Source organism: Aricia agestis, chromosome 20, assembly GCF_905147365.1.
Source record: "Aricia agestis chromosome 20, ilAriAges1.1, whole genome shotgun sequence".
NCBI lineage: Eukaryota > Metazoa > Arthropoda > Insecta > Lepidoptera > Lycaenidae > Aricia > Aricia agestis.
The window spans coordinates 10,935,544-10,951,342 of record NC_056425.1 but is presented as its reverse complement, the minus strand read 5'-3'; the positions used below and the strand labels follow the sequence as shown (position 1 = coordinate 10,951,342).

General features: G+C 34.9%; 1 protein-coding gene across 3 annotated transcripts in view; it reads right to left on the bottom strand.

Moving 5' to 3' along the window:
* The window catches only part of LOC121737051 (aldehyde dehydrogenase, dimeric NADP-preferring), a 54,809-nt gene that overhangs the window by 2,886 nt on the left and 36,124 nt on the right, over positions 1-15,799 (bottom strand). For 2 of the 3 annotated variants that reach the window (XM_042128590.1, XM_042128592.1), the window contains exons 6-10: positions 10,786-11,016; positions 9,973-10,176; positions 6,104-6,219; positions 4,548-4,683; positions 374-524 (exon numbers count right to left, since the gene is read on the bottom strand). In XM_042128590.1, coding sequence (XP_041984524.1) covers positions 374-524; positions 4,548-4,683; positions 6,104-6,219; positions 9,973-10,176; positions 10,786-11,016 — 838 coding nt within the window. Of the gene's footprint in view, positions 1-373; positions 525-4,547; positions 4,684-6,103; positions 6,220-8,020; positions 8,137-9,972; positions 10,177-10,785; positions 11,017-15,799 lie in introns of all 3 variants that reach the window. The other variant, XM_042128591.1, reaches the window with a different exon arrangement.

Below are 15,799 nucleotides of genomic sequence, written 5' to 3'. Positions count from 1 at the left end.
CTGATTTTTGCCTTCATTAACTGTACTATAAGTATAACATAATATTATAATATACAAATGAATATAATTATGTGCTTATTAAAACTTAATTCCATAAAGTAAAGAAAATAAAAGCACGTCGAAAAAATCTCGGAAAAAGCCTCACATACTTTTTATAAATCCACGCACACATTTAGTGAATTACTCGATAATGGTATAACACAATATGCACTACTACGTAACTGGAAAAGGCAATCTGGCAAGTAGGCGAAACTGGAAAAGTTTCGTCTCGCTAAAAGTGATCGAAACTTTATTATTATGTGTTTGTTTTGTGTCACTTTCCTCTCTTTATGGAATCAATTTCAATACACCCTGTAGCCCATTACTTCTTTACCTTCTGCCAGGCGAAGATGCCGTAAGACAGCCCAACCCCGATCGCGAAGGTCAGGAAATATGGCAGGTACTTGAAGGACACTCCTTGGCGCTTCTTGGTCAGCGACGATATGAAGTTCAGCTTGCCGTCAGAGTAAGGCGGGTAGCGACCCCTGGAAAAGAAATAGACGGTATTTGCTAAGAAATAATGGGTAATTGCTAATAAATAGAGGGTGTTTGCTAAGAAATAGAGGGTACTTGCTAAGAAATAGAGGGAGGGAGAGAAAAATAATATAAACCTGAAAATTCGAATCGGAGTACCGCTTGATGTTCAGTGTTGCCAATTACCATAAACTAAAAATTCCCAAATTTTTCTGAGATTGTGATTTTTATTTATTTATTTATTATATCTTATTTTTTAAATATATACATAGTGGCTGAGTGGATGAGCGCATTAAAATCTCTAGCTAGGGTAGTTGGTTCGAATCCCGCCAACGGAACAAAAAGTTTTCAAAGTTCCTGGATCATGAATGTGTATTAATAAAAATGAATTATGAGTATCATATTATAATAAAAATCTTAAATACAGTTTATATTTTATGTAAGTACACAATACAGTAACAAATGAGAAAACAAATTTAACATTTGCTTTTTTATGACTCATTCTTAACTTTCGTTAAACTTCCTACCATTGTTTTTGTATTGTTTTCTCATCAATATTGTACCCATTATATTTCGTTGACCTAAACAACGTTGTTATTGTATCGCATTCTTTTCGAATGGACTTTATTCCAATGGTAAAGTTTATCTGGTGATTGAAAATACAATAATAATAAATTACAAGACCACAGCAACTAAGTTTTCCCCATTGATTGGGCACCAGTCACGTATCTGGGAACCCGATTATCTACGCACACAACAATATTTGTGCATTGTTTTACACACACTACAATATTGAGGTGCCGCATTCGGGAATCTGTGTTTTCTATACAGCGCGGTATCTAGTCGAGCGCGCGCGCGAGACCAATCATTTATCTAAGGTGCATGTTAACCGACGATTGAGATAATCGGCTGTGTGTGGTAATCGGATACAATGAATATGCAAGTCTCATTATCTTTATGCACGTTAGGTTAGTACAGGGTGCAATTTAACCTTCCTGCCAAATTTGGATATATTGATCCTAATTACAAATAAAAATACACGTATTTCTTCTTTTATAATCACTTGCAGTGACGGATTAAGACTACTTGATGCCCTAAGTAATCCATCCCTATCCGTATCTCAACTAGATTCGGTCTTTGAACCTTTACTCTTCTGGTGCCTCCTCAGACGTGATGCCCTAGGCAATTGTTTAATTTGTTTAAGGGCTAATCCGTCACTGCATTCTTGTTATTATCATAAGTTGCGAATTTTCCCTTCATACTTTGACGGACCTAGGTCCGTCAAATGTATAGGACGTATGTTTAGAATAAAATTAATTGATACACATCAAAAGAATGGAAAATTACAACTTTTTAATCACGAAAAATAAGCACTTTAGATAATAAATCTTAACCACATCCTTTGCATTTAGGCGTATTAATAAAATTCAATTAACTTATGTACATGTCGCAGCCGACTGGTTTAAATAGCCGTTCAATCAAACAGCTAGCCCTTTGACTGAACAACGCCATTCAATCACGCGGCTATACGTCGTTTAGCCGACTTGTTGACTACAACGTTCAACACTACAGCTAGACGACGCTTAGCCAACTGGTTTGTTTTTGTTTTGGCGGGGGGCTGCGCCTCCGAGCCTCCCTTTTATTTGTCGGCGTTCGCTGGCTGCTGCCGCAGCACGCTCGCTGCGCTCGCTCGTCTCCCTCTGCGTTGTGGTCTAAGTTCTAACCTAACCTAACCAACTTTTAGACTTTCTGGATTGTGTTTGTTTTTGTTTTGACGGGGGGCTGTGCCTCCCGAACCCCCCTTTCGGGGGAGGCTGCGTCCATCTATTTCATAATCCCGTAATTTCTCCTCGAATATTTGTTGAAATTTTAATTCACTCTTATGTGCCTCCACAATTTTTATTTATATATTAACTACTTTCTTTCCGAAAAACAACCACAAACACCTGCTAGTTGACGCCTTATTATAAATAAAATGCACCTAGCACCGCAGCGGTACGCGCTGAACTACTTCAATTAGACGGCGGCTTTTGAATCAGCTATAGTGTTAAACGTTTTGAGCGACTAAAATATTCAATATGAAAGCTAGACGTGTGATTGAATGGCGATGTTCAGTCAAAGGGCTAGCTGTTTGATTGAACGGCTATTTAAACCAGTCGGCTGCGACATACACAGTACAACTAATTAAAAATCAAAACAATCCACCTCTAAATCTTATTTACTTTCATCTTGTCTACACTTAACATAGTTAAAACTGCAATCCGTTTTGCTCTAAGCAGAGTCTAGCGCGTTTTGCACATTGTCTTTAAGACTTTAAAAGTTAGTTAAGCGCAACTTTGTCTTTGAGGCTGGCTAGGCGTGTGCAGGTGTTGCGAAGTGCGAACTGTCCATAATCCGAGTCTTTGATTGTTTCGCGATTCAGATTCAGGGTACAGCTGCTGCATTCAAGAATCATCAATCAGCTGTTACGAAGACGAGGAAGGCTTTCTTGCTCGTACAGTCGCTGGGTTCCGCGGAAACTTTCGCCACTCAAAATGTAGGACCTCCACATTTCACAACACTCGATCGTGGTTAAGGTACATTGTAACAGACACTAATTAAAGCGCGAGGGCCGAGGGGGCCGTGACAAACAAAATAAATACGTGTTATGGCGGCTCTCGACATAGGCTAACGCGTTGGCCAACGCGTCTGCAGACGCGTTGGCAGTGCGCTTGCAACGGCGTTTGTGAGTAATCCACACATAGGAAGGTCGTTCAGTATGCTTTGGATCGCGCCAATGTGCGGACGGATTCAAAATGGATGTTGAGTCGCTAACAGCTGCAGCTGTATATTTATTCACAGCTTATAATTACTTTGTAAATGTGGACAAGAAAAAGTTTTAAACGGTATTCTCGAAATAAATAAATAAAAGGCGAGAAAACGTAACAAACAATGAAATAAACTCACTTTTACATAATATTTTATAATATTAAAATAATATAAGTAATTATTTTATTACCTACTTATTATTTATTTAATTATTACATATAAAAATTATTACATATTATTATAATTATCAAAACCTATAACTCCGCGCGAACTGATCGCGCGGCCTATGTGTGGATGGAGCACGAAGCTTGCCCCAAAAAAATTTGGCAGGTAGGTTCAATTGCACCCTGTATAATATACTTTAGGGTGTATACGTGTTCCTTATAATACAGGATGTTATAGACTGACGCTGAAAGAACAAATATTTTTTTTTTCACTTTTGTAAGGGCAAGCGCCCCAGCGTAACGAGTTTCCCCATACAAAAGTGAAAAAAAATTGGTCTTTCAGCGCTGCTACTTTCACAGTGAACTCTGTACTAGGAACACGTATACACCCTAACGTATTATCACTTAGATTTGTTACACCCTGTGTTGCGGATTGTATATAAAAGAGTTTTGCTAAGTTTTTAAACTATTGTTTTTTCTATATTATTATAACATTTTAGACATTTACTTTTGCTGTAGAATTTTTTCCTGTTTTTTCCGTACAACTGCAATAAAATATGTATTTACAAAACCGTGGATGTTTAAATATATCAGTAATTTGAAGAATATCCACAACACCTGTATATACGTGGATAATAGACGCAGTGTCTACTATGATCTATGTCTACTAGACAGTAGACACCTTTTTTAATGAAATAAGGGGGCAAACGAGCAAACGGGTCACCTGATGGAAAGCAACTACCGTTGCCCATGGACACTCGCAACATCAGAAGAGCTAAAGGTGCTTTCCGGCCTTTTAAAAGAGAATACGCTCTCTTCTTGAAGGTTTGCAGGTTGTATAGGTCCGGAAATACTGCTGGTGACAGCTCGTTCCAGAGTTTTACAGTGCGCGGCAGAAAGTTACGTGAGAAACGCACTATCTAGTAGGCTATAATAATACTTTAGGCAAAAGTACATAATATTATTAATCACTAAATAATAAAATTTGAAGGTAGCGTCATACGCAACCTTCAAAATTTATTCTAAACATGCCTAAAGAAGTTTCACAATAAAAATACTTACGACGCCAGTTTCTCTCCGATCGGCATAAAGTTCTTTGTGAGGCAGCTCTTTTTGTGAGTGAAGGTGTCAAATGTGGCTTTGCCGTGGTATGCTCCAATACCGCTGTGGCCGACACCGCCGAACGGCAACGTATCAACTGTAACACACGTGTATGTGTACTGATTGTAGAGGCGGTGTGGAAACACCCTTTGTGCTTGTTCAGACACAGTGCGCGCGTAGGTCCAAACCACGCGATTTGGACTGCTCGCAGCTTATAACAAAGGGGTTGTATTACAATTTACAGCGTTCACACTAACCGCTCGGTTTCCGCTATGTCTGAACAAGCACTTTATTAACCCCTGACGAACAAGAGGGGTGTTTAAATATTGTGGCATAAGTTTAGGGGTGATATGGAAACACCTTTTAAATGTACTGGTTTTAGGGTGATGCAAATATTAAAAATGGCACACAGTAAACACCCTATAATAGGTATGTACTCATTAAAGTAGGTAGTGCAATATCAAAAAGAGCACTCAGGAAACAGTACTTTATATTTATAGCTTTATAGTGGGTTACACACTACTATCAATCATTAGGCATTAAAATACTGTACGTGTGTATGGGCGGCAATCGCAATAAGTTCCTCATTTCTTGAAATATAAAACAAAACTACCGACTTTTTTTAAACGCTACAAGCCCACAAAAGTTCTGGTAGGATCTTAAGTCATTAATTTAGATTATTTAAAATATTATATGAGTTATTTTTCCAACTTATCAGAATATGTATGTATAGTCTATAAAAATGTTTTTAAGATTAAAATTATTTGTAATAAACATTTTTTGGCTTATTACAAAAACTAATATACATTAAACATGCATATTACAATATTTCATTAAAAAAAAAATAAGCATGCCTAACTACTGATTATAGTAGAGCGTTTTAGTCACTAACTATACAGCTACAAGCACATGCAAACATAACAATAATATATTCCTTGCTATTTTATGATAAAACTATATTATTGACATTTATTATAAAAATATTAAGGCTAATTAGTAATTACACTGGAACCTAAAATATTTTTCCCACTACATAGCAGGAAATTTGAATATAATTTATTTAAAAAAATGCAATACTTAATAATAAATAACATTGTATGTGAGAATCACAACAATTTGATTGTTGTTTTTTATTAATGTTGAAACAAAAACATTAGGAAAAATAAGTACTTTAAATAAGCAAAATGTATTAAAAATATAGTTTTATCATAGACTAAATTTTTGTATCTACATAAAGTAAAGCACATGGGTGTAATTCGTAAAAATAGCAATTAGTGTCTATATATAAATTTTTAAAAATAATTGTTATGTCGAATAAAAGAGATTTGACCTTGCATTACGGTTCTTCGCTGTGTTGCGTACAAAACAGGCCAGTAAATAAGCATTGCTTATTTACTGGCCTGCTGCTTATTAAGCAAGTAAAAATAACAATTTTGACAGCCTTTCTTGTCATGTTGACATTGTTTTTTTTAATTGCTATTTTTACGCAAAGACCCCAACCAAAAGGAATACTGTACCTGCCATATGCATCATAGTATCGTTAATACACATGCACCCGCTGCTCGTGTTCTCGATTATGTTGTTGTAAGCATCCTTGTTCGCCGCGAACACGTACAGCACCAGGGGCTTTTCTCTACGACCGACCATAGACAATAAATACCACCACCATATAGATAATGGACTGAGCTATAGAAAGAGATGGAAGTGATGCAGCCAGCAGTCTTTTTCTTACGCTTGGTTTTCCGACTATAAAGAATGCATGTTATCGTTTGAAAAGAGTTTTTAGCTTGTTGCTTTAGTAGAGCTTCTTTTGTTACAAAATATTTTTTTATTTTTTATTTTTTTTAATGAAATAAGGGGGCAAACGAGCAAACGGGTCACCTGATGGAAAGCAACTTCCATCGCCCATGGACACTCGCAGCATCAGAAGAGCTGCAAGTGCGTTGCCGACCTTTTAAGAGGGAACAGGGTAATAGAATAGTTGAGGGAAGGGAATAGGGTAGGGGTTAGGGGATTGGGTCTCCGGTAAACTCACTCACTCGGCGAAACACAGCGCAAGCGCTGTTTCACGCCGGTTTTCTGTGAGAACGTGGTATTTATCCGGTCGAGCCGGCCCATTCGTGCCGAAGCATGGCTCTCCCACGTATAAATATCTCAGTCTATTTTTAAACTGTTTCTTTTCTAAAATCAATGTGAAATTCTTTATGGCAGAATACGCAGTATTATTACATAAAAGAGATGACGATCGCACGGCACGGCTGTTTTAAGTACGTGAAAGAGGGGAATGATAATTTTATTACTTAGTGGTCACTTAGCTCAGTCCATTTTCATGCTATTTGAAGGGACAACAGATATTATCACATTTGTATAGAATATAGAGCATAGACAATATTATATCCTGTAATAAAAATATTATATTATAGTTAGCACTTCACATAATAGAAAATTAAGATCATATTATACAGGAAGGCCGCAATCAACCAAATACTTTTTACAATTGGGTGTACTTTAAGGTATGTTGTAGAAGGGGTATATTATAATAGTTGATACTCGCGACTCAAATAAGTTATATCATAATTATACATAACAATATTATAAGATTTAAACATAATTAATTCTATAATATTATTTCCCAGATTTTATTTATTTTATTCATATTTCGACCGTCTCTAAAGCGGCTACAGAGCTAAATAAGAATAAGATTAATTAAATAATCAAAATATTTTCGTGTAACATAACTAAGATAAATTTGTCCGGCTGCTAATTACTATTGCCTCACAATTAAGGAGAATATATTTTGCGAGAATCCATCATAATGTAATTAAAAACAATGCTTAATAAATTTCACGGTTATTTTTCTAAAAATGTACTTAAATAATTTATTGCTGTTCGTAAAACTTAATTACCATATTCCGCTAGTAAGAAAAACTGAATTTTATTCCATGTTTAGGGTTTTTGAAAAATATTTTCCTTGTGTGTTAAATTTCAATAATGTCCTGTGTCCATTAAAGTGATACAATGAGTAATTTTCTCAAATTTATAGTCATATAAAAGACATATTTTGCGACAAAATTGCTCTAATGATCTTAGTTGCTAATTAATCATCATTTAATTTAGGAGAAAATTCTAATAAAATATAAGAGAATAAGGGTTTTTAAATAATAAATTAACTATTATGTTTCGAGGTACATAATTAAATATAATATTATAGGGAATATAGTAACATATTCTAGGGAATTAGTTACATAATATTTTTATCACATTAAATAGCGTGCAGTATCTGTAAATTTTACTTATACCCTACATCTACATTCCAAGTACATTCGTACAGAAAAGTCCTAAAGAAATTATTAAGTTATTTACAAATTCCGATCCCTGTACCTTAAGCGAGAAGGAGACAGAGTTATGTACACATAGTTTTGTCCTTGTCTTACCGGCGTAGAACATTATTGTGTCGTTGATGGATAAATTGCCAGACCGCGTTTGTTCGATGAAAAGGTCATGAATGTTCTTTTGCTTGCTGAATAAGTATAATACTAAAGGATGCTCTCTGAAATGGTCGTTTTGGAAAGACATAATACAGATTTAGTACATTTTCCCATTTACAAAAAAAAAAAAACAAAAACAAAACAAATAATATTTATACAAAACAAATGTATTCCATATTGTGATATGACAACGAGATTGCAGAAACATAATATTATAGAAAATGTTCTATTAAGTAGGATTTCCGATTAATTTTAATTAAAACAAATCACAGTGTTAGTGCCTAGTTGAGCAATTTAAATGTTATAGGTCTACCAGAATCTGATGGCAAAAAGTGAGAAAATAAATTGACTCTAGCAATACCGGGCGGGGTAATAAGAATAAAACATTTTGATCCCTTTTTTCCTTTAATAGCGGCTAATTCTGTGCGTGAAACATGCAAATATAAAAATTTATCCAATGATCAAGGATATTTTTTTTAAAAACTGCTGTCAAAAATTGCCATCAGATTCTGGTAGACTAACACTTAATCACGATTATTAATAAATAATTACAATGGCGTAATAGTTTAATCGATTTTCAATATTTTAGGTATATTTAGATCTTAACGAATCGAAATGTATTGTCAAAACACACTCAGAGACATGATGATAAAACAGAAAACTTCAATTTAATGGAGAGTTTGACAGATAATGTATGAGTCTTATGTCAAAATCCTCATTATATAGACTATATAGACCCAATTGTACATGACTTTGAATCAATAATAAACAAACAAATAGTGACATAGTATAAAAGAAAAAAAAATACACATTGTTGTTTACTTACCCCGCGTTCCATTTGATGTTAAAAACGATCAAAACGCTTAAAATAGGAGGCATTTTGAGCGTTTTGATCGTTTTTAACATCAAATGGAACGCGGGGTATGTGTACTTTGACAATTTGTGGTTCGAAACATTATATTAAAAACTTCACTCGATCAAAAATAACTCCGAAGAGGAGGCTAAATTCGAATATTTTGTGATATTTTCTTATTATTCATGAAGCTAATGATAGTTTTACTTTCAAAAATCATATCTACGAAAATCTCATAACCTAAAGAAGAACAATTTGTGGTTACATTTTGCATTTTGGTTTAATTATCTAAGTAAAAACGTTTTTTTCTTCTATTTCGCCTTATCAAGGACGCGGCGAGCGTCGTAACCGCCACTGTACAAGGCGCGCTGATATGAATGTTATTTTAATATCCTTTACGTCGATATTCGTACCGACAGACATCGACCTGCTAATTTTACGGTCTAACTGGCGTTAAGTCTTTCGTCTCTGAGTGTGGGGCAGTGAGAGTTTTCTCTCATCTCTCTCTCTCATTATTTATCAGCACGCTGAGCATGGCGACTATATAAAGAGTTTACTGAAGAATAGACAATGAGACAAATTGACAATGAAATCTGCTATTTTGTTCATAAAACATATTATCAGCATTTTTATCCTACTCTACTGTGTTCTCCATTTCTACTGTACTCATGCTCAAACTCAGAATTAATGATTAAGTAAGTACTAACTTTAATTTAATGACGATTTGACACAAGCTCCATACATTTTGTCAAAATTGAATTTAAATAATAATTAACACTTTTCCGTATTATATTTCCGAATTCGTTTTCCATATTCGGAATTTCGTGAGACTAGCGTTTTTTTCACGCGCGAACGTGCTGGCTTGCACTTGAAACGTACGTTTCGTTCGGAAAAAACGAACGTGTGCGCATGTAATGTGCTTTCATGAGATTCCATTCGGTTTTCCGAATAGGGAAAACCAATTCGGAAATCGAATACGCAAAACGTGTGAGCCTAATTGAGGTATTAGGATTAGGTACTGCAGGGCAGCATTTTTGTCACTCACCTGTCATTAATGAACTTTATTGCCTCATACGCGTTCTCTATAGTCACAATCGGCAGTATTGGCCCGAAGATCTCGTCCTCCATTATCTTGTCTGTGGCTGTGACGTTGGCTATTATAGTCGGCGCGATGTACTTATCCTGAGCGTCGTACTGACCGCCAATAACTACTTTGTCCTTGGACGCGTCGACCAGCGCTTGGAGGCGACTGGAATATGTATAAGTTTGGTGATAAATCAGATAAGTTTATTCATAGACCGATGGACCTACGGAATTTGGTAGCTTTATGTAAACCTAGCCAACAGATTACAACTAACAGTGAATTGACATAGCTCTACCAAATGCCGGAGACCTTCAGGGCCTATGAATAAATTTCCTGGATGGTACATAATAATAATTAATTTATACTTACTTTATCAAATTAATTCATAACTAAGTATGATAAACTAAATTGATAATAAATATTTAAATTTACATATTGTTCTTATTACTCATTTAACGCTAAAATGGTTTGTGAATGAGGTCACAATAAGAATACAAATATTATTTAGCTAACTAAATAATATTTGTATTCTTATTGTATTTTTGGTTATTTGTATTTTTGGTTTGTATCAAAAATCCGCATCGTCTTACGTAATTTAGACCATGTTAAAACTAAACTTTCTGCATCCTTATATGCCTTAAGGCTCAGGTAATCACAGGACTATTTTTTTATAATATTCAACTATTATTTTGTTATATTATATTTTAACAAATTTGTTATTTGATTGAAAAAATAATAGTGAAAAATATACTTAGCAAAGAAATAGTTCCTTACCTAAAATGCCTGTTGTTAATAATACGGCATAGATCAGGCGATTTCTGGGGATCCTCCCCGTACCACTCCTTCAGTACCCTCTTGGAGATCTCCACGAATTTGTCCTGAACCTCCTTGGTGCACAGTATGTAGTCCGGGGCTATACACGTTTGACCCACGTTGATGAATTTGCCCCATAACACCCTCTTCACTGTCACCTCCATGTTCACAGAGTTGTCTATGTATACGGGGCTGAAACAAAAAAAAAATACAGGAAACTATCTTTGAACACACAAGAAAATCACGAACGTCCTAATTTCTGCAAGTTGATTAAAAACAAAATGATATTGGAATGCCTTAGAATAAAGCACATTAGATCTTGTTTTTTTAATACTTTTTTGTGTTTTTTTTTTTCATTATGTGCATTAAAAATACGTGTTTTTATTTATTCGTTTATTTTTAAACACTTTTTGAGTGTCAAACAACCAATCACACAAAAATACTTTTTTTAAAATAATTGTGCTAAGTATATGAAAAATTGAAAACATATAAGTACTTAATATGTAACATAATATTATTGTTAGTTACAATTTAATGTTATTGAAAAGGTGTCGAATGTCATGATTCCGGAGTCATGGCCGAACTAATTTATTTTGTTAAATTGGATTAAATTCGCACACTAATTAGGTAAGTATACCAATCAATACCTAAAATCAAGTTCACTCTAAAATAATGCCAAAATATTTTTATGAGTGTAGGCAGGTGTAGGTCACTTTTTTTTAATCTGTAGTGCCTCTAATCTCTATGGACGCTGCCCCCCTAGGACGCTGCGGCCCTAGGCCGTGGCCTCTAACGGCCTATTTATAATCCGGGGCTGCTCTAAAGTAAATACAGTTGCACCCATAACATTTTGTTAATTAACATTTAGAATCAATACTAATATTATAAATGCACCCAAATCGCTGAACCGATTTTGTTGAAATGTTTGTACATGGAGATACTTTTTGTCACAGAAAAATTTTGGTTCCCGCTCGAAAAACGACACGATTTTGGGGCAAAAGTGTTGTTGGCGTTATTTAGCAAAACTTGGTACTACTAATATAATATATTCTGTGGCAAAACATAATATAAATATGAGTGACTAGATGACGATTGACGCCCGCAACTCCGTTGAGTCAAAATTCATTTATCGCGCAGAAGCCGTACATTTTCCCGTGACTCAAAGTATCTCTATAGTCTATGGACTATAGAGATTCTTTGAGTCCCGTGAAAATGTACGGCTTCTGATTTTTTTTCCAAATTTCAGCAAAATCGGTTCAGCGGTTTGTGCGTGAAAAGGTAACAGTCAGACAGACAGACAGACACACTTTCGCATAATATTAGTATAGAAGTATGGATGGATCAGTATGAACGAGAAGTAGTTAAGAATGACTCTAAAGGTAGTTGTGTTAATGACGTCAATCTAAACCTGAAAAACTTGTTTGTTAATCAATTTAAAAATATTGTTTAGCACATTATATTTGTCGTTGAAGATGTTAAGATTTTGTAAACAAGAAATATACAAACATAAAAAATATTTTTTTAGTAAACACTAGCTGCCCCGGCAAACAATGTTTTGCCATAAAATGATTTTCCCTGTTTTCCTGCTTTGCTCTTGAAGTTTTTTCTGATTTTTTTCTTTAGACCTCACGGAGCCCGAATCCCGATACCTTTCCAACGAATGCAAAACCGTGGAATTCGGTTCGTGCGTTCTGGAGTTATAGCATCAAGAAGGAAAACCCGACTTATTTTTAACCGACTTCAAAAAAACGAGGAGGTTATATGTTCGCCTGTGGATATTTTTTTTATATCTTGGATTAGGGGCACACGGATGCTAGTAATACATAAAATATTTTTACAAATTCCAACAGACACAAGCATGGAGACAAATCTTTCTAGGGCCAAGGCCCAAGGTAAGGTTAGACCAGCCAATGGCAGATCTAAACTCTAAAGTTACCTTGCCTACCGTCCCATCACCCATGTAACAAAGCTGTGAGCCATACTAATATTATAAATGCGAAAGTATCTCTGTCTGTCTGTCTGTCTGTCTCGCTTTCACGCCAAACTACTGAACCGATTGCAATGAAACTTTGTACACAGTTATTCTAGAGTCTGAGAAAGGACATAGGCTACATTTTGATGTGGGAAAATATCGATGAAAATTAATTCGCATTGCGCGTGGCCAGCGCTCATCCCGGGGGTCCTGGATTCCAGTCCCGCAGGCGGAACAAAAAGTTTTCAATGTTCCTGGGTCTTGGATGTGTATTAAAATAATATTTCGAAAATCTTAAATATAAAAAAATTATAAAAAATCCAGAAATATATCGATGCAATGAACATATTAGTTCTAATACGATTCAACAGATGGCGTTTTATTTTTTACTTCATTGTAACATAGAACTAATCATACTTATTAGTTATTATGTTTTTGTTTATAGTTTTTAATACGTTAGAATATTATGTTTAATAATATTATCACTTGGTATAATAATAATCAATCTATCTTATCTTATAGAACTCCTACTGCATTTCTAATATTATATTATGTGACAAGTTGACAACAGAAGGCGCTCTAAAATAAAGGAGTTCGAGTGTACCGTGTTGGCCTATATTCCATCAAGAAAATATATTATCAATGCAATCAACATTTTAATTCTTATATATGAAAACAGATGGCGTTTTATTTTTTACTTCATTATTGTAACAGAACTAATCATACCTAATTTATTATATATTGTTTTTATTCATAACTAGCTGTTGCCCGCGACTTCGTCCGCGTGGACTTTAGTTTATAGCGCGCGGTGTCAACAAAATTTGTGTCAAATTTAAAAACTTTTTAAAACCCTGGTAAGTGGTACCCCTCTTAGGGCCGCGCTACACCGGAATGGCAGCGCTGAAAGTGCTCGCATCGCCGCTGCCATTCCGGTGTAGAATTAATCAAAATACCCAAAAACAGCTGTGCAGTGTGCACATAATCTATACTAATATTATAAATGCGAAAGTATCTCCGTCTGTCTGTCTGTCTGTCAGTCTCGCTTTCACGCCAAACGCCAAAACTACCGAACCGATTGTAATGAAATTTTGTATACAGATAGTCTAAAGCCTGAGAAAGGACATAGGCTACTTTTTTACTGGAAAAAAGGGTTGTAAGGGGGTGAAAATGCGTAAATTTGTTCAAATTAAGTTAGTTCCAAAATTTCATAATAGATGGCGCCGTGCGTCTTCTACATCGCGCTGACGCTTGCTCAAAAGTCTTTCTATAAGAGGTGGTATCATCTTACATTTAAGTTTCGATTTTTTTCGATTGTTATTTCTATTCTACGGTATTAAATAACTCAGTACTTTATCTGTGCAGTGACGTAACCTTAAACCTATCAATGATATATAGTTTATGGGTAAAGGTGTGTAATTGGGGGGCTAAATAAGCTTTAAAATTTGGCATAAAATATAAAGTTTAATATAAAAAAATGAAATACTTATTGTGTGCACACTGCACACCTGTATTGATTTAAGGGGTACCAGGGTTTTTTTATAAAAGCTTTTGACACCAATTTTGTTGACATCGCGCGCTATAAACTGAAGTCCACGCGGACGAAGTCGCGGGCAACAGCTAGTAATAATATAACCGGATGCGTACATAAAGAATAGGTAAATTATACGTCTTGTATGGTGTTTTCGGTCCTAAAATAGAATCACACGGTAACATTCAATGTCATATTATTTATGCCGGTTCTTGAAAACGCTACGAGTACGGAGTATGACATAATGTATACGTATTACGTACAGCAATTTGTTCATTTTAATCCTTAAGTCTTCGTCATAAAGATGCTGCCAGAGGTAAAAATATTTCGAACGCATGTAGAGTAGCACAGTTTGAGTTGTATTTTTCCTAATGCAAGAAATGCATAAAAAATAAAAATTGATGACGTTTAAAAACTGATTTTTGCAATACAAGAATTATTTGTGACAAGAAATCTAGGTTTAAACTTTAAACGTTGTCATTTTAACCGACATAAAAAAAGGAGGTTATCAATTCGACCCATATGTATGTAATATTTCTAGAACTGCCCAGTTTTCTTAATATGTTAGTCATATCAGCGTCTGAACAAATGTGCTAAAAAAGTGCCATCCAAAACATTTCAGTAGTTTTCGAAATATGGAATTTTAATTCTTAACTACGTACACTTTTATAGTCGGTTCCATCTCTTTAAAACACGTATTGTAAAAAACCGGCCAATGGGCACTGTCCAAAAAAAATCACATGTACTTTTCATATTTTATTTCGTTAAAATAGGGTATTTAAAGAATATAAATTAAATAATTTTGAAATTCATTGGCTAGTTTTTTCTCAATAAATTTTTAAAGTTTCGCTCTGACGTCATCATCGGCGGCCAATTGACCTCTGCAGTATATTTTAAAATTCCATTCAATCTTATTTATAATGGCTGGTTCGTCAAATGCAAGTTCTCAATATGTGAAAGCTGATACGAGAAGCTTACCAAAAGTTCGAAACGTAATGTTGATCAAATTTATTGCTAATTTAACGCCATTGCAGGTCAAACTAAGGTTAAACATATTTGTTCAAAAATATAAGTAACTAAGTAATGGGTATTTTTTTTCGTTTATATACAGAAAAACAATCACTGACCTTATTCCCCGAAATGTTTTTGTAATGAGCAAAATTAAAAAAAAAATGAACAATCCCCATTGGGTGTCGGGCCACGCGCAATATAGGGTTCCGTAGTACCGCTAGTTTTTTTTAATTTTTGTATGGTCAATGAATTAACACCATCTCAGTTACTTTCAAAGGAATTTGAACGAAAAGTTCCCTTATACTTTCACCGAATACATTTTTTTTTTAGTTGATTCCAAATTGAGCCGCAGCACGATCGTGCGCTAGTATAGCTATCAGAAGCGGGGAAAGCCGTTAAGATCAAATTAGTTCCAAATTGAGCCGCAGCACGATTTTGCGCTATTATAATATATCAGAAGGAGT